General features: G+C 34.8%; 2 protein-coding genes across 8 annotated transcripts in view; both read right to left on the reverse strand.

Annotated features, from left to right (window-relative positions):
- Nucleotides 1–2,445, reverse strand: LOC117426770 (homeobox protein Hox-A2-like). The gene is made up of 2 exons (XM_034044733.2): nucleotides 1,110–2,445; nucleotides 1–764 (listed from the first exon to the last, which is right to left on the reverse strand). Exons 1-2 carry the CDS (start codon nucleotides 1,447–1,449, stop codon nucleotides 73–75), a joined length of 1,032 nt encoding a protein of 343 aa, XP_033900624.1. The 5' UTR covers nucleotides 1,450–2,445; the 3' UTR covers nucleotides 1–72.
- A 176-nt stretch (nucleotides 2,446–2,621) lies between these two features.
- Nucleotides 2,622–19,186, reverse strand: part of LOC117426769 (homeobox protein Hox-D3a-like) — a 29,919-nt gene continuing 13,354 nt past the window's right edge. For 2 of the 7 annotated variants that reach the window (XM_059033662.1, XM_034044731.3), the window contains exons 2-4: nucleotides 9,903–9,983; nucleotides 5,753–6,293; nucleotides 2,623–4,309 (exon numbers count right to left, since the gene is read on the reverse strand). In XM_059033662.1, the coding sequence (XP_058889645.1) occupies nucleotides 3,558–4,309; nucleotides 5,753–6,200 (1,200 nt within the window). In that variant the 5' untranslated portion in view covers nucleotides 6,201–6,293; nucleotides 9,903–9,983 and the 3' untranslated portion in view covers nucleotides 2,623–3,557. Of the gene's footprint in view, nucleotides 4,310–5,752; nucleotides 6,294–9,880; nucleotides 9,984–13,061; nucleotides 14,085–16,277; nucleotides 16,627–19,186 lie in introns of those variants that run through there. The other 5 variants (XM_034044730.3, XM_034044729.3, XM_059033663.1 and 2 more) reach the window with 5 other exon arrangements.

Raw genomic sequence — 19,186 nt, forward strand, 5'->3', positions numbered from 1 at the left:
AGAACAAAAAACGGGTGATGCATCTTGTCATATTTATTTTGGAGCACATTGACATACATTGTATAATAAACATTAAAATGGCAACTGTTGAAAATCTGTTGTGCAAATATTTTCAACCAAAAAGTTAAAGGTGTCAGAAGGAATGTCCGTTGTGTCATTGTCAAGTATTGACAGCTTAGGTAAATCTATTGTAAAAGGATCGATTGAAATAGTATCTAAATCCTCTAATGTTGTCATATTAAAACTTTCTGAACCATCGGTGGCAGATGAGAAAGTCCTTGGATTAGTCAGCGAACAGTCAGTTTCATTGGAATTATGGAAGTCGTCATGGTTTGCGTTTCCCTGAATGGGAGCAGGTTCTTTCAGTATATTTTCATGGTAAGGGTTTGATGCATCTGTTTCAGTATTTTCAGACTCTAGAGTCTTTAAAGCGTCCAGGTCCATCATTGTTTGCGAGCCTCCAGTAATAAAGGCGTTATTAACACACTTGCTTTCTCTAATCCCTTTACATAGCGGTGTCTTCCCTGCTTTAAACCGAGATTGCCTTTTAAGTTTCATACGCCTGTTTTGGAACCACACTTTGACTTGTCTTTCAGTCAAATCTAAAAGAGCTGCGATTTCTACTCTCCTTGGTCTGCAGAGGTACCTGTTATAATGGAATTCTTTTTCTAATTCCAAAAGCTGGGTATTGGTATAGGTTGTGCGTAGTCTTCTCGAGTTGTCAAATAGGTCACCAGTGCAGTTTTCCTGAAATTCTTCGTTATCTAAATAAAAAAGATGAATAGATTAAATATATGAAATGAGTGTATTAAAATGGCCGCCTGCCTTTGAGCACCATACAAAATGGCATAGCATACTAGTACAAGGGTATCCATGCACCTAATCCGACCTCAATACAACGTTTACCAGCCATTGTTCGATAGGTGCAGGATCATACGAGAATTGCAATAATGTAAACGTAAATGAGGTGTTGACAAATTTCTTTTTTTTTTTTGTATTGCTTAAATCAAAATAAATGAATTATCATATCAGTTCTTGCTCCATTTTAATGATATCTCTTCCATGTATACAACTTGAATAATAACGTTTTTAACTGCATTTACACTGACCTTCATTGGAAGATCCAGAGGAAAATGTGGCTGGCGGAGCATGCCTTTTCTTTTTATGTGTTTTCTTCTCTTTCATCCATGGGTATTCCAAAGGTTTGCTCCCTAAGACTGCTCTGTCAATATCTTGCGAAGTTTGCGTTCTCTCCTTTTGAAATGTGTTTCCAGAGTTCAGAATGCCGTGTTCAAAGGGAGGAGGAATCAGTGTCGAATCTGAAAGCGACGAGTTTTTGATTGATGAACTTTGAAATGTCTCACCAAGAGGAGGAAAGGATGTAAGGCACTCCGCTAAGGACGGCTCGCTGTTGATAAATCCAACCTCTCTATCAAACCCGCTGTTCATCTTTGCTTACTCGGGCGTTTTAGGAATTTTCTTACAAAATATTATAGGAAGTATATTTCAAATTGTATATAAAAATATATTATAAAACGGTTTAGCAGCTATAGCACTTATTAAAGTATGTGTCTATTGAATTCACAGGGACAAGGTTGAGCTGAGGATGAATTTACTGTCACATGATCCAGTGGACCAATGACATGGGTGAGAATACAAACCCTAGCTTTCTGAAAGAATTCGACAAATCAAATTGTTATTCTTTATTTTTATTTACAGTCTGAAGCTTGTTAATTGTAAGCAAAGGTCGAAGAAGGTGTTAAAAATACGTGGTCTCAATGGAACGTGATCTTCAATCAATCACAAATGTTTATTTGCATGGTAAAGGAAGAAATACACAATAAATTAATCTTATGCGTTGTCACCGGTCAGTCTACAAAAAGAATGCACTGAAGCTGTGGGTTCAGCTAAACGCTGGATTTGGGTTGGCGCTGGGCCTCGAACAGATTTATTCAGTGTCTTTCGATACGGTAAACAACTGAATTTGAGTATTCTACACCAACAACGGTATATCAGCATCTATCTATCTATCTATCTATCTATCTATCTATCTATCTATCTATCTATCTATCTATATAGTCCTTGTTAAGAGTTGATAGTCATTAAACATGGCAAATATCTCGTTATTGTTTGATTTTCTCACGTTTAAGATTTAATGCATTCTTTTGTCTGTGAAATTGTATTGTTGAAAGATGTGTGGGAGTTTTAGCTTTTGGTAAGGCAACTGCTTTGCGTGGTTGCGTGGGGGGCACTGGAGCAGTACCAGAGGAAGACATTTTTGCTTAAATGTCGACCAAATTTCCCGTGTTTCATCATTAAATATCTACCATTTTTCATTTTTTTTTTTTTTTTTTTTAGAAATTGGGAATTTAAAAATCTTAAATTGTAGTCCTTTATTTTACACAGTTTTTAAAATGTGTTTCCCATTTCAAGATGGCGTTTTGTAGTATTGTGAGAGAAAAACGAATACATACTCGCTGTTATCAATTAAGGTGACAACAAATATAAAATAGCAGCTTAACCCATGTAAAGGTCTACCTCAATTTCAAACTACAATATAGAAATAAAGGAAACCCTTCTGCAAATTCTGTTAACACTTTATTTACAAAAAAAAAAAAAAAGGCTTAACACATTAAAATAGAACATTATCATTAGGGTGTTCAATCGATGTATGCATTAAAAGTATACTTCATAAAGTAACAAATTAATCTGAGGTAACTTTTACAGAGACATGTAAAATGACATGCTGGTGTACTGCATACTTTAAAAAAGAAAGGACCAGTTCAGAGACAAATTCTAAGTATGTTTTCAAATAGTACCAGACAATTTATATAATGTATTAAAACAAATGAACATAGTCTATTGTGTAATGTCACATTTCAGTTTTACTATAATAATGACTTACAGATTGCTGCCAGAATTAACCCTTACATAAACTACAAACACCAGCCACTTTTACAATTGCTTTAAACTATTCTCTCACCTATTTCAAACCATTTCACTAAAGAAGAGGAATATAATGGCAAAGGACATTAATTAATCTGTCCAAGGCATGTTGCATAAGTTCTACAAATGTTCACATAAATACACTAAGACGAATATAAATAATACGTGGTACATAATTTCTTGTTTAAAATAATAAATACATATATAATCGAGTTTAATGCATTTCATACATTCTTGAAAAAAATACACAAATTAAGCTCTTCGAAGTGAGACCAAATGCAGACAAAAACATCACGTAATAGAGTTTTTTTTGTACAAAAACAGCCCATTATATCGGGTTGCTAATACTGACATATCTACAGGACTTACCTTCAAGTAAAACGTTATCAAATGTTCAGTCCTTAAGTTTACATTGTGCATTGCACTTCAATATGCAAAACAGCTGTCAAGAATATCCCTTAACTGGTGCCGATTAGTCTCAAAAAGGAACACAGCTGTTAGAAAATGTAATACTAATACAGTCCTTTCTCTATGAGCTTAATTAAAAAGTACTTCATATTATAGTGAGGTAATACAAAGCGAGGACGCCGTTTCACAACAATGACACTCCACTACAGATGCGTAAGTTTAGGTGCTTCCTGAATCCTTCCCTGAGATGTGTGATGAGAAGTCAGATCTGTATATGTAGGATGGGGGTCACAAGGTCCGTGGTGGTGGTTACCAGGGATCTGAGCAGCGCAGCTGTAGTCCACGCTAGCGGATGAAGGATGAGGGAGATGGCCAAGGTTGAACATAGGACCCGAGGCTGGCATAGAATCAACAAAATTCCCTCCAACATACACAGGGCTGCCTTGCAAATTAGGATTGGCAAAGCCCCCATTGCCTTGCATGGTATGATGTTCATATTCTGATCCTGGGTACCTCTTCTGCTGTGGGAGGCAGCTACCTAATGGTGCTGTATAAGCTGCCAAGCCATACATATTTTGATGTGGCTTAGCGAATGATGTTGGGGAATGAGCATCATAGTTAAGACTGTTTACATTTGGGATCTGGCTTGAATATCCAATATGATTTGGGCCACTTAATGGCGGGCTTCTGTCTGGGGATTGTCCAATGGGAGAGTGCATTATCCCCTTGGCTTTCTGATCTTTTTTGTACTTCATCCTCCTGTTTTGAAACCAGATCTTTATTTGACGCTCTGTGAGGTTCAATAAATTGGCCATCTCGACTCTGCGGGGACGACACAGATAGCGGTTAAAATGGAACTCCTTCTCCAGTTCTACAAGCTGGGCGCTGGTATAGGCAGTACGGACTCTCTTTGATGCTGGCCCTTGTGGACTTTTGTCATCACAAGTATCCCCTGCTTCAAAAGAAAAGAAAAATGACAAGATGACATCGTTACCATAAAATTCAATAACGGTGCCTTGTATCGTTACCTTAACCTAATAAAGATGATAAATGTATACAAATATATATCCCAGTATATACATTTCAGACCTTAATAATGTAAACCGTGAATCCCATTTCGCTATAGAAGCACACACACAGACACTTAAACCATTCAATTGAACAGAGCGCCAATAAAAGCACCAACGCCTACAGTGGCTGCATAATTCTATTATACATAACAAATGCAATAAGTGTCTTTTGTCAGGCATTACTATTTCTCCTGGCCATCTTTTTTTTTCTTTTTTTTTATATTAATAATAACAACTTAAAGAAATGTTCGGAAATATTACGTCTTTCTTTCACTAGTAATACAGTAAATGATGTAGCCTATATTATGGTATTGGACTTAATCATATTGAAGCTACTGGTAAAATATCATTAAAACGTTCCAAAAACGGTTTTTAAAAATGAGTTACAGATTTGCATAAAACAGATAAAGCAATTTATAAACGACATGAAACAGGTGACAAACGAACATTGTTTCATCCAAAGCCCGTATACTCATGTGTTTATAAAGTGTATCCAACCTTATATGTTGTTTATTTGTACTCTCTCTCTCTCTCTCTCTCTCTCTCTCTCTCTCTCTCTCTCTCTCTCTCTCTCTCTCTCTCTCTCTCTCTCTCTCTCTCTCTCTCTCTCTCTCTCTCTCTCAAAGGTGTATATACTATGTAAAACCACGTTGTTTTTTTCGGGTTCTGCTGATACACATTGTAAGATGTGCAATAGCTTTCTTTAACATTTGGAACTGTACTGTGACCCTGTTGCGAAATAGCAGTTCTGGACTATTTCCCTACTGTTTTAGAGGACACTTACTTAATAAGACGATCTTATTTTGTTGTCAACGCTATTGGAAGAGTTTTTCTCGTTCGTTTCTGCTTCAGAGGGCTGAACAATTCCTAAGCTTTTATTAATGAATATGGACTTTGGTCCAGAATATTTACCGATTTTCCTTCTGAAGTGGAATATGTTCAAGTGACCTTTTCATGCAATAAGGCTCCTGCCTGTTATAACATACCAATGACTATATTATTGCACCCCGAGGATAATCTCGGGTATAATTCGAATATATTTCCTAGATTTAACTTGAGAAGCGGTTTTAAAACAAATGTATATAGTGGACAGTCGATAGTATTGCACGCAAATACATAAATACATACATAGATACATTTAAGAATTGTTACGCTAGTCTCATACAAAATGTAGGCCTATATTTCGATTTGCCCATACCTCCTGCATTTATTTGAAGCATTCCTGTATAGCCTATGGGAAAGTGTTATTTTTTTCTTCTTCAGCAAACAACAAAATCAAGCAGCCTAGTAAGAAAAAAAAATGAAAGAATCGTGACGATATACCGTACCTTGTGCAGCGGTGCAGTTACTTTTCTGTTTTGAGTTTTGTCGGGACTCCTTCATCCACGGGAATATTTGCTTTGTAATAACCGGGGTGGTAGAGTTGACTGAAGAGTTGGAGGCAGACTTTTTTTTCTGTGTTGAAGTACTACTTGAGTTAGGAGAAGATGCTGGCAGAGGAGGTGCTTGCTGCTGTTCACTGATGTTAGCTGGTTGGCTACTACCCTGGCTGCCACTTGTTCGCATGCAGCTGCCATTTATGTCACTGGATTTGTGGCTGGGGGGTCTAATAGTTGGTGTTTGTATAGTGCCGGTACATACCGAACTCTGAAAATCGTTCTCAATAGCGGATGGTGGGTACGGTTGGTGTGTAGAATTGTAACTGTATGCATCAGATTTAGTGTAAGAATAGCCCCCAAAAAGTCCAGAATTGTCATAGTAGGCGGCTTTCTGCATTGTGTTTTCTCAAAGGGATAGGGCCTTATCCAATAGCATTGACTGTTTTATGTCACGTGGGGAGAATCTTCCAGTCTTTGTTGTGCTTCTGACCTGTAGGTGTAAGACAACAAAGACACGTTCTAAGTTTCACTGAACATATTAGTGTGAAAAATATGAAAACGTGCATTATGTAAATTCTGTGGAATGCAAAATGTTATTTAAACTGTGAGTCTGAAAAGGTATTTGAAATATTCGGTTCTTCAGTCTGTGTGAGGAAATGCTTAATAATGTATTATAGTTTTACACATTTTACGCGTGTTCATTTATATAAGTAAATACACGATGTAAAAAAATACTATTATTAAATACTATTATTATTACTACTACGACGACGACTACTACTACTACTACGACTACTACTACGAGGTCATCTAATCATATGTTGACCCATATTTAAAATTAAAAACAGTTATTTGTAAGGAAGAAGTCCTATAATCTCAAGCTTCAAAAATACTTGGCTTGTTAACCAAAATAAAATGCATATCTTATTTATAATATTTGTGTTTATTTATTTGTTTGTTTGTTTTTGTTTGAACCCTGTGATTCAAATCTCATTATGTTCCCATTATGTTCCAAGAAATATTACATTAATTAGTTATAGATATATAACAATAACTGCAAGCAACGTGAATAAGCAATACTTCACGAGTCTAAATGACTGTTGGACATTCGGTACACAAATGAAGCACTTTTCATTTTCACTTATTCACACACTGGTTAAAGACGTGATGGATTGAGCCTATCAGAAAAATAAACGATGTTTTACTTTTACTTTTCTTGGTTTTGTTTCTTCGGCATATGGAAGGTTCAGATCACGCAACCTTTCCCCTTTCTCTAGGCACCACAGAAGCAAAACAGTTAAAGTATAACTTGGCTCTTTAAAATCTCCTTTGTGTAGAAACAATCAGGAAAATGCTTCAATCAGCACTTTAAGCCCCACTATTTCTTCTACAATACCACATGCACAATGGATGTCATGAGTAAGCCTAAAGCAAAAAAAAGAGAGAGAATGGGAATGAGAGAGAAAGAGGGAGAGAGAGAGAGAGAGAGAGAGAGAGAGAGAGAGAGGGAGAGAGAGAGAGAGAGAGAGAGAGAGAGAGAGAGAGAGAGAAGGGGAGGGGGATAGCAATATTTTATTATTATTAATAATAATAATAATAATAATAATAATAATAATAATAATAATAATAATAATAATAATAATAATAATAATAATAATAATAAGCTGATGTAAATTGCCAAGCCATTTTAATAACCCAATTTGTACTACTTTATCAAAGTAGGTTTAAATTTACACCGATCTTGGCATTTCTGTTTGTTTGTTGTGTGCTTTTTTTAATTTGTCTATTTTGTGTTTGTTTTCAAAAGGACACGCTACACTTAAATTATAGTGTATAAATACATTTCAGTCTTTTAACAGACTGAAATTTTAGACTCAGACGAGTTTACCAGTCTTTCCCTTTTATATTTAACGTGTATTCCAAACCAATTATACTAGACAAATCATTTGCTTATGGCAATTTCGGGTCAGACGGCTAGTCCTTGATTTATTGGCTAACGCGTGGGTTAATTAGTGGTATCTACGTATTCCCTGTTTAGATTTTCGTAATGTACAGAAACATTGATGGGCGTTTAATTGGATCTTAGCATCCACAATATATAAGCATATACATCGTTAGAACAAAGACAAAAATCATTGATTATTTCTGTAAGAAACTGGGGCCCGTTTTTGTTCAGATGTAGCACATGCTTGTGAACTCTGTTTGAACCTTAAAAAACAGACATGGTCCATAAATCACTTGGACAATGGTCAAATGTTTCTAGGACCATCTTGCATATCTTTCTTAGCTTATCATTTTGTTCTTTCTTTCTTTTTTTGTGCGGAAATGTAATAGGTAGGCCTAAAGAAGAAACTCAAAACGGCAATAGTCTGTGAGTGCAACAGCGTGTTACTGATATATAGTGGAAACGGTGTGATTATTTGACCTTTTTTTTTTACATTTTAGGTCTTATAGCATATAGGCAATCCGTGTAAAATTGTTGATTCCTAATAGAGATTTTGGTTAGAGTACAATGACTATTTTCAGTAGGCCTAATGCAAATAAGAGATGGGAGGGTCCCTACGATATGCTAATCCCAACGCAATTGTGCACACAGTCCAACCAAGAGCATCAAACAATGGCTGCTAAAATCTGTAGATGTTAAGGGTTTTATTTATAGAGTGCAATGTTCTAAGTGCAACACAATATCACATATAGCCAGCTGTTGTGTTATTGGCCTTTTATTGACAGCTGTTTCTATTGCATGCTCTCTTTTAAAATCAATACCTAATATAATATAAAAGTGAATTAGGTTTTTATGAGTGGGCAGCCAAATACAGTAGTTATTAAGCCTAATCCCTGGCAGTGCATAGCAATGCACCTGTCAGTGTGGGCTGCAACAAAATTTATGACTGCTAGCACCGTGGTCTTAAAAGCTTGACTAAGGAATGAAAAGAAATACACTTTCCAAGACTAGCTATCTTCAGAAGTGTAAAACAGACTGAGCGTAGGAGGAAGACCAGCAAAAGAATCCCCTACTCCGCAAGTTCTCATTTAACAGACTGGAAGGGACGTTTATATAAATCCCACAAACAGCTCTATGAGTGTCTGTTTCCTAACCCAGCTCTTGCAGTTTTTCGTCAGAAGCGTCTCGTGCTAAGATAATAAACAAATACCCAGAAGAAGGAAACACGAAAGAGTTTAAACCCGAAGGATTATCCAACTGTTGGCAAAAATCTGGACAGAATTGTGGCGTGAACAAACCATGGGATGAAATGGACAATGTTAATTTATTTCTAAATACCGTGAATATTATTTGCCTGTGAAGACTTCTTAAGAAATGCTGGTACTCCGCTCGTCTGTCTCGCTATGGAGGCACATGTATGTGTGGCCTAAAATGCTGGAAGGATATGTAATAGGGACCAGTGTAACATGCGTAATAGGTTTTAAGCCTTTGGGTATTTCAGCACTTCTTTTTTGTTTTTACAAATCTTCTTTTTCCTAATAAGACCACGCAAATTAAAGCATTAAAAACCCCAGCTTGCAATTTTCTCAATACACTAGTATTTGTGACAGATATTTAATGTAAAACGTTCTTTACGCATATAGGGCGATTTCGTTGTTGCGGTTTTGATTATTCCACTTGGGATTAAGGATACGCATTTTGACAACCTGTGTTGTAAATGCAGATAAATACCCAAGGATTCAAAGATATAACCCGGATGTTACGTAAGATAGCCATTTGTTGTAACAGATACAACGGTGTCGGTAACATGAAATATATTGCAATGAAATGTAGTTATTATTATTATTATTATTATTATTATTATTATTATTATTATTATTATTATTATTATTATTACTAGTAATAGTAGTAGTCGTAGTAGTAGTAGTAGTAGTAGCAGTAGTAGTCGTAGTAGTCGTAAGTATTAAGCTCGACCATAGACAATAAATATTCTTCACATATAATATTCAGCTTCTGAGAATAACGTTGTGTTTGAAATGCATATTGTTTTATTAAAATGGTGTGGGTTTACTCACAAACATGTGTTTGCAATGATTTTGTGAATGTACGGCATGTATAGTAATACTTCTTACTTCTTAACGCATCAACTCTTACCCCAGAATTGCTTATTGTAGAGGGGGGGGTTCTTTTTCTTTTTCAAAGTTCTCTCATTACTGGGATCCCACCAACTTGGCCCTGGAAGACGAAACAAATGTTATCAACACATGAAACACAAAATGTATGCTGTTTAAAACCAACTCTCTGCATCTTACACAATATTGAAACTCATTTGTAATATGTTGTATACGATGGTATATTTGTGTTTTTCCTTTTTTCGTATATAATGACGCGTATTGTCTTTTGCACACACTTTTCTTTTTGTATTTTAAAAGTAATTAAGTATTTAACTTAAACTGAGCACTTAGAACTCAAGTGTAGGCTATTTACAGGTGTCCAGTAAAAAGAAAACAAAATGATATTCAAAATTATGAATGAGATTCACAGACTGTATTCAGTAGTCAAATGTAATTCATATTGAAGTGATATTTGTAGCCCTGTGTAAGTAGCAGAAACGAAACGAACCAAAAGAACAATACGGATGTGTTTGAACGGCCAGGCGCCATCAGCCATAACTCATAAACAATGTAGGTTATTACAATGGCGGGTGTGTTTTTGATGCATATACTTAGAACTCTCGCTCATTTTATTTTCATGTCACTACGTCATAACAAATTGTTACTGGCAACAACAGATACATTTTCTTTCGGTTATTTCCTTAATGAAAGTTAATCAGGAGCATTTGCAAAGATGGGAAATTATCCAGGAAATGTATGGGATAATTGAAACAAGTTGGTGCTAGTGCTTTAATCTGAGCAATACATTTCGTAGAAATAATACAAATGGCAGAAGCAAACCTGCACAAAGGATAGTAGGCCATTAAACCGACAATATTTAGCAGTCATAAGCCTTTTTCGTGACCTTTGGCATGTTCAGCAATAACTCACCGTTTAATGAACAACGAACGGAAGCGCTTCAAATAAGTCACAATGCAAACCTTCGCAAAACTTTTCAGCACTGCCTTGTGTATTCTTACCCTGCCCTCAAGGTACAGCATTTAAAAACTAGTTTCCACAAGATGGTCATACTAACCCTCAAGTTGGAAAGATGAGAGATGAACTGCTGTGAGCCATAAGGTCTGCGGTTCAAGGCCTGCTACATTAATGTGCTGTTTAATGTATTCACGTGGTCATACGTCAGTTTAATAGCTTTTCAATTTTTTTTATAGATATATATATATATTTATTTATTTATTTTTACTAGGGATAAACATACGTTTAATACATCTATCTAGTAAGACACTGGTGGTCAAGAAGAACGCACGCGCTTGCTACAGTTTGTTTTAAATAGTTCCTGACGTGCGCTGATTTTCCAGAACAACGTTTGTTGCCCACGCATTATCATCACGGTAAGTTCTTAACTATATTAACATAATAGGTTGTGTTATTAGCTACTCCAGAAACTGCTCCCCAAACACCCTTTCTCTCTCTCTCTCTCTCTCTCTCTCTCTCTCTCTCTCTCTCTCTCTCTCTCTCTCTCTCTCTCTCTCTCTCTCTCTCCTCCATGTTCTCTTTAATCCGTACCTCTCTCTCAAATAAGTGTAAATATTAATTGTAAATGAGGTAACAGTTATGATATTGTTAGAGTTATTGAGGTCTAGGCAGTTTAAACTCTTTAGCATATGTCTGTTGCTGGTATACCGGTAGTAATGTTGATCCTGAAATAGGATTTAAGTTCATAAAAAAAAAAAAATACAATCTCTTAATAGATATTATTTAGGTTTGGGACCGGGGAAGGTGTTGCAACATTTTTTGAGGTGAAGTTATAAGTAAGAGTATCTTTCCAGCCAAATGAAATGCTGCTCTCTATAATTGGATTCAGTTTGCTAACTTGGCAGGCCAGTAGCTTGAAGCTATATTACTATGAAAAATGTCCAAAGCTTCTGACTTTCTACCGAAACGAAGCACACCATGCTTTCAGTACAGTACAACTTATTTCCCATGTTATTATCCAACTCAAACAGAACGCGGTGGAAGAATTATTAAAATGTAAGTTAATATTACCCTTCAAGAAAACAAGGGATTAGCAGTCTGCCAATATAATAACTGCTTAACATGCCAGGTACTGGTCTGGTTTTATTGAATAAATGTAACATATGTTGTTCAATCCAATTAAAGTTCTCAAACGTAGGCTCCTGAAAAGCGAAAGAACAGAAAGGCGACGACAAAGAATATAAAAACTCGGTTAATCTGTAACATCAAATTCCAAAGAGTCGGTCGCTTAGACGCTGGAGAAAATAAAGCTTCAGTTTTGGTTGATTATCTAAAGACCTGTACTTATTTGTAAGACCAACTGAAAAAAAAGAAAGAAAAAACACCATGCAACCAAAATCAGTTTATATTTCAGTTATAAAAATACATCATGTCAATTGAAGCCAGGAAATCACAATAGATACCTAAATGATTAATTAAAAATGTTTTGTCTAAATATCGTCAAAATGTCAGATGTTTTCAGGAAGCGCAAGGTTTATTTTCTATCCCTTAATTATTAACACCATCAGAGATGTGTGTATTACATTATTTGATATATATTTGTTAAAAACAAGAAAAGTACCTAAAAATAAAACGATAAAATGATTAACAAATGTAATAAAAAAAATAAAAAATAAATAGATAAATAAATAGATAAATAATAATAATAATAATAATAATAATAATAATAATAATAATAATAATAATAATAATAATAATTTTAACAGAAAATGATTTACATATATGGTAGGTTAGTCCATAGTTTACATAGCCGTATATCTTAAAATCACATAAATCAACCGCAACTACACTTTGACGATAAGACAACAAATTAATGTGATTTACGATCTAACTTTTTATATGACACCGTGAAAAGTTCTATTGGTTCTTTCTTCCATTTTTATTTCGTTTATTTATTTATTTTAACTAAACTGCAAAACCAGCTGAAAATCGACATCAAAATGAGTGTGTAGGACATAAGTCCAGTCTAACCTTTTGAAAGTGCCCAGGTTGCTAAAAATGATAAACTCTGCCTATACATTATCATGTTTTGTTTTCATATATGTTTCCTTGGCTATGCTGGCAAAAGCGACGTTAATAAAGATCACACCTTTAAATGGAATAAATCATATTTATATCCTCCTCATTATGGTTAAAGGTTGCATTTTGCCATGCAATTGCTTACCTGTGTATCAATTTATCATAAACCTGTGCTTCTCAGTCTCAATTTCTTCGCCTGCAGTCTCTAGAATATATCCTTCACCCTTTGTCTGCAGACAATACTGTCCTAAACCCGATCTTGCGGTTTTACAGACATTTCCATATACCAATGCAGACAGTATTCCCGATAGAATGGAAAGAGACTCAGACCCAACTACCAATAAAAAAGCGAATGCAGTTTTGTACCCTTGTTCTAAAATATTGCGTGCAATCAACCACTTAGGGATAAACGGAGTTTACAGCACCAGGTATACTTTTTAATGTCACAAATTATGATTTTGGTACTGTATCGGAAACCTTTTATAATGACAAATAAAGGCGCTGCCTTAAAATACAAGCATATTTGTTCACGTGATCTCTATACCAGATTGTTCTGATTGAGGCAGGAACTCCAACAAAGCCCTACATCACAACGCAATTTTTATAAGGAAGCTCCTTCGGGTTACTGTGTATATATGTATTGTGGGTTTTTATCATGTTTCCCTTTAAAAAGTAATACACTGTGAAAAAAAGTTACAGTTAGTGCAGCTCAGCACACACAAAAAAAGCATCTGCACCCTCAAATAAAATATTATGTTCTTAACGAAAATGGTTTATACTAAACGGGCGATTTCGATTTATAGTGCTTTCCCTTTGGACATGATCTCGAATTGTGATGTGGACACTTTAAAATACAAAGTCCTTTTCAAAAACAATAATTTAAAAAGGAGTGAAACACGTTTTTCAAACGTTACAAATAAAACTGTATTGGGACTTTCAAACCAAAATAAAAAGCATATAAGCCGGTTTGCCATTTAAGGAATTACTTTGATATTACTGTGATATTTTCCAACACTGGAACTGACATTGTAGGCTACCGATTTCAGTATTTTGAAGAGCAATGGTTCTAGATTTGCGAAATCTTTTTTTTTTCTTTGTTTTATTTCATTTTTGTATCCATTCATTCATTTTATTGTAATAATAATTTTTTGTTTTATTTTCTAGGAGACTGAAGCGGCGAGGATTCACTGCAGCTGCATTCACGGCGATTGTTGATAACAAAATGATAGCCTACTACCTTGTTATTTTCGTATTTTATTACCACCATGAAATACTGAATTTTGAACAACTGTAGTTTTATGTACAATTTGGACGTTACCGGTTTGAAATATAGTCAAATCCATCGAATAAAGTAATAAATAAAATAATTGCACTGCATTTACTTTGTAAAATAGGGCTTATTTTAGTCTAAGGTTTTAAATAAATAATACATGTATATTGTAGTTGGGCTTTGTGAATGATTTATATTATTCCTCGCACTTATTGATCAAAGTATTCAAAGTGTCCTAAAATCCTCTACAATTAAAAGAGGGGTATTGACAGTAATATATGACCCGAGGGTTTCATACAAGCATTGTATCACGGTTATCTGAATAAGCTGATTTTTTGTGTGTTTGTGTGTGTTTTTTTTTTTCTTTTAGTGTGCCTGTATCATTCACGTGCAATGCAATTCAGAGATGTGTTATTTAAAAGAAGAATAAGAATGATAAAAATAGTATCATAGCATTACTTACATTGTTTACCTAAAGCAAACACTAACAACAAAATGTGGCACATGTTTAATACATGTTTAAAAAGTGTTATAAATATGCTGTATATTTGTGTTCCTAATTACTGTGCAAAAGAATTGTATTTTTTTTAATATAGTAAACAAAACATAAGAGGCTCACGCAAATGTATGAAATAAGGAACGTCTCATTATCAAATACTGTAATGTAAAACATATTTATCTTAAAACAAGGGAAACAAACAAACAAAAACTCCTGAAACATTTTGTTGGGTGTTCATTGTTTTCAATGTAAGCTTAACATTAGAAAGAGAGATCTGTTGAGGAAACTCGCATATTCCGAACAGGAGATGGAAAAGAAGGACGTCTTCGCCGATGCTAGGAATCTTTCTGTGCGGGAACTTGTCTTTTTAAGGATGCAAGACTTCTTCCACCGTAGCATATGTTCATAGGGCAATAAAAAGTGAAAGATTTACAGTGTTCGCCCGGCCCCCAACAGCCTCGCACCCTTTTAGGAATTACTCGGGGTGATTTATAACAACGCCGGCAACTGTCAACCTGCTCAAATGATTCTTACTACCTTTTAAAAAGTGAACTAGTGATTAATGTCTTCGTGCGCATTTGTTTGTTGTCTTGCTGCTATCATTGCGTTATTAGTATTATCATTATTGTTATTGTTATTTGTTTTAGAATTGTCTTTGTACTTAAAGATGTAATATATGGTAACATTATTTCCTGAAGCCAACTATCAAAACATTGGTTGGTTGAATGCGCAATCGCTTTAAACATCATGGATTTAAACACAAACTTTGCGTTTCGTCTTACACAAGAAACGAAAAAAAGGAAAATCAAAACATTAATTCTGTTTTGTACCATAAATTACAACTGATTACATTCATTCTCAAAATACTTATTTCTGTCTATGATTCTTGCGTCGATCAAATATGATGATCTATATATATACATACATACATATATACATATATATATATATATATATATGTATATATGTGTGTGTGTGTATATATATATATATATATATATATATATATATATATATATATATATATATATATATATATATAAATGTTTTAGAAAATTATATTTGCATTCGATGTACATTTTACAAGCCTATCTACAGGTATTAAATATTGTATTTTTGCATTATTGTGTGCATATAAAAGGTTTCCTGAAGACTGGGATGCATTTTAATCGTTTTTCACTGTCAGTGGTTCAGCAAGACACAATTTATGACCCCTAATTTCCAAGGTACTAAGGCCCTTCTTCACAGACTCCAGGAAAAAGCAATAGATTCCCTGTCAGGCTGTATTGTTCGCAGTAAAACACAAGACCAAAACACTATAGCAATAATTAGACATTTACAACTATAAGCCCCATGTATGAATATATTCCTCCAATCTATTGTCAATATTGCATTTTCTGTTTGTCATGCTTTCGCACGATTCCCCCACAAAAAATGTTTAAGCATAAAAAAGGTCACTATAACCGCCTATAACAACTCTAGACTGCCTAATGGAAGCACAGAGCAGGATTCAAAGGGCGCTATTTATCACCTATGTGACAGTTAAGATAATTTACTATCTCACTCAAAATGAAACTTAAATGTTTACCTACCAAGCTTCCATTTGTTCAGATGCTATACAAAAGAGCTGGCTAGTGCAGCGTAGAATATCGGACCGTGTGTATATTATATTCTTGGGATCTCTTCAGTTCTCAGGTCTGATAGAGTCCTTTGCTTGGCCGATTAATGACGACGCCGTGTTTCTAGGGGACGTGCTGCATTAATTATTTAGCAAGCCACGTGGTCAAATCAAGTAAAAACCAATTCTTTTGGTCTCCTATTGAAATCTTCGGATTCAAGCTGCATAGTTTAAATACATTTTTGAGAGCTGTCTGGCACAAGAGGACAATCCTGTGAACAACATGGCCGTTTGAGAACCACTGTGGGTCTTCGGTCCTAAAGCGTCTGTGTTGTTCAATGCCGTGTCATTGATATCAGTGGCTATGCCTTTGCTAGCATTTATAGACTCGCTGTTATTTCAATACAAACCAATGCCATTCTGAAAAAAAACAAAGATTAGTTTCTATATCAAGACAAAACAGTCTACGAGACTGTAAAAGAGGTCTATGTTTTAAACCTATCTGCATAGTACCCAAAACTACACATTTTGCATGAATGCATTTATGTAGTAAGGCATAAAACCATATGATTTAAAGCATATGTATCTAGTCCACAGCAGTTATGTGTGTGTGTGTGTATGTTTAAATTACTATGACCATATCATGAACCACTCTGGTTTGAAATGATTTTATTGTCATGCACAAAATGTATAGCTATTTAAAATATGCATGGGAAAAATCTATCAGTTTACTAATGGATACACTGTTCCATGGTGATAGCTATATGTTTCTATATACGAAATACACATACATACATACATACATACATACATACATACATACATACATACATACATACATACAGCAAGATGCAAAATGCTTATGCTTATAATCCAGATAGCCGTACAGCATAATGTTTGTGTGTGGAGGGGGGGTTCGTGTGTGTGTGTTGGTGTGTGTGTGTGTGTGTGTGGGGGGGGGGGGGGGGGGGTCGTGTGTGTGTGTGTGTGGGGGGGGGGGGGGTTCGTGTGTGTGTGTGTGTGGGGGGGGGTCGTGTGTGTGTGTGTGTGGGGGGGGGGGGGGGTTTCGTGTGTGTGTGTGTGTGGGGGGGGGGGTTCGTGTGTGTGTGTGTTCGTGTGTGTGTGTGGGGGGGGGGGGGTGTTTGCACGCGCGTGTGTCTATGTGTATTTTGGAATGTGTAGGTTTTATTTCTTATAGGATGGAGTTTTTTATAAATACTTTTTTATTTTGATCACACCCAAACACTTAAGATACTATATAAAATTAGTAATAAAACAATACAGCGAGAAATGTATGTTCTATTTAATTGCTGGAGTCCCCGTTAAGTTTAATTAAAGGCAAGGGACATGTCTTTGTTTCTGATCATAACCTATTATCTATGTACGGTCAATATAATATATATTTTTGTTACAGTTGTGAACACTTCTACAACGACTACTACTACTACTACTACTACTACTACTACTACTACTACTACTACTACTACTACTACTAATAATAATAATAATAATAATAACATACACAAGCCTTCGTTTTGTAACCGATTCTAACAGTAAAAAAGATGTTTGCATCTAGACAAATTGCTGGGAGTCACAATTAACAGAAGGCAGGAATTCCAAGTTCTGTGATGAACCGCGCCTGTCACCACACAATACAAACAATACATTCCTCCCCGTGTTTGTTTTATATATCAAATCATTTCCTTGTAGGCCTGCACTAAATATAAAAAGTCTAGTTCTCTAAAACAAGAATTAAAGCATACATTACTTTATAGTAATTTTATAATTTAAAAAATAGTTTATTTTACTTCTAAAGATCTCGTTTAATATCTGCTTGACAGCCGCATTATTTTTATTATTATTATTATTATTATTATTATTATTATTATTATTATTATTATTATTATTATTATTATTAGCTTATACAATTATGGTAATAAAACACATTTACTCTAGTCCTTGATGGGAACTGGTCACCGTTCTACAAAAAGCTGTTAAATTACTCCCGTTTTTTATGATCTCATATTTTGAATACTGTCGAAGTGTTTTAGGTGACCTAGTTTTTGCATGGTCAGAGTTAGCTTTAATGGTTGAGACAATATACACGTGTATGTATGTATGTATTCATGTATGTATGTATGTATTCATGTATGGATGTATGGATGAAGTGCTGTGTTTGAATATTTTACAATATAAGTCACTGCATTAAAAAGCATGTACCTAAATAAACGTTACCGTAAATAAATAATGATGTAGAAGTAAATACATATAAATTTAAACCTAAAAGTCCCAATTTACTCTGATTCAAAGGGGAGTAAAGCTACATTTCCGTACAAAACGTGTATAGGATAACTGTTCTAAGATATATGTTACATGGGGGTCTGAACAACATGGCGAATCCTTGAAAATGGCATTTTCTCAAGTGTGCGGTTTTTTATGTATTAGCTCATGTAATATATTGAATAGGCCTATACATATTTAGAATAAAAGCGTAAATGTATGAAAAATAGCTTTGTTGTTTAATTCAAATTCGAGGCTGGTTTGATGTACAAATCGAAACAGACAGAAAATACGTATGTTTGAGGGATTTTATTGTAGGCCTTTATTTAGAGCTGCAAATGTTATTCACTGGTTAAAGTTCTCAAATACAAAGAAACACAGCGTTTACTTGCCTGAAGTGGAAATTATATCAAATAAGACGTCATTTTGTATAACCATTTTATTACAGCCCACCTCTTTAGGAAACTTACTGATTTACAAAATAATGTTTTGCTGGAGGTTTTGTGCAAAACAAACAAACAAACAAACAAACAAACAAACAAACAAACAACGAATACAACAAACTCAAATCACATCGCTACTCTTATTTTAAAAAGGTCCCCT

The sequence above is a fragment of the Acipenser ruthenus genome, chromosome 11 (genome assembly GCF_902713425.1).
Source record: "Acipenser ruthenus chromosome 11, fAciRut3.2 maternal haplotype, whole genome shotgun sequence".
Classification (NCBI taxonomy): domain Eukaryota; kingdom Metazoa; phylum Chordata; class Actinopteri; order Acipenseriformes; family Acipenseridae; genus Acipenser; species Acipenser ruthenus.

Bases quoted from the DNA above. Each gene is read 5' to 3' on its own strand.
- LOC117426770 (XM_034044733.2), bottom strand. From the start codon at position 1,449: ATGAACAGCGGGTTTGATAGAGAGGTTGGATTTATCAACAGCGAGCCG. The intron at 765-1,109 runs GTCAGTGTAAAT...TTTTTTATTTAG, and splicing joins CTCTGGATCTTCCAATGAAG to ATAACGAAGAATTTCAGGAA.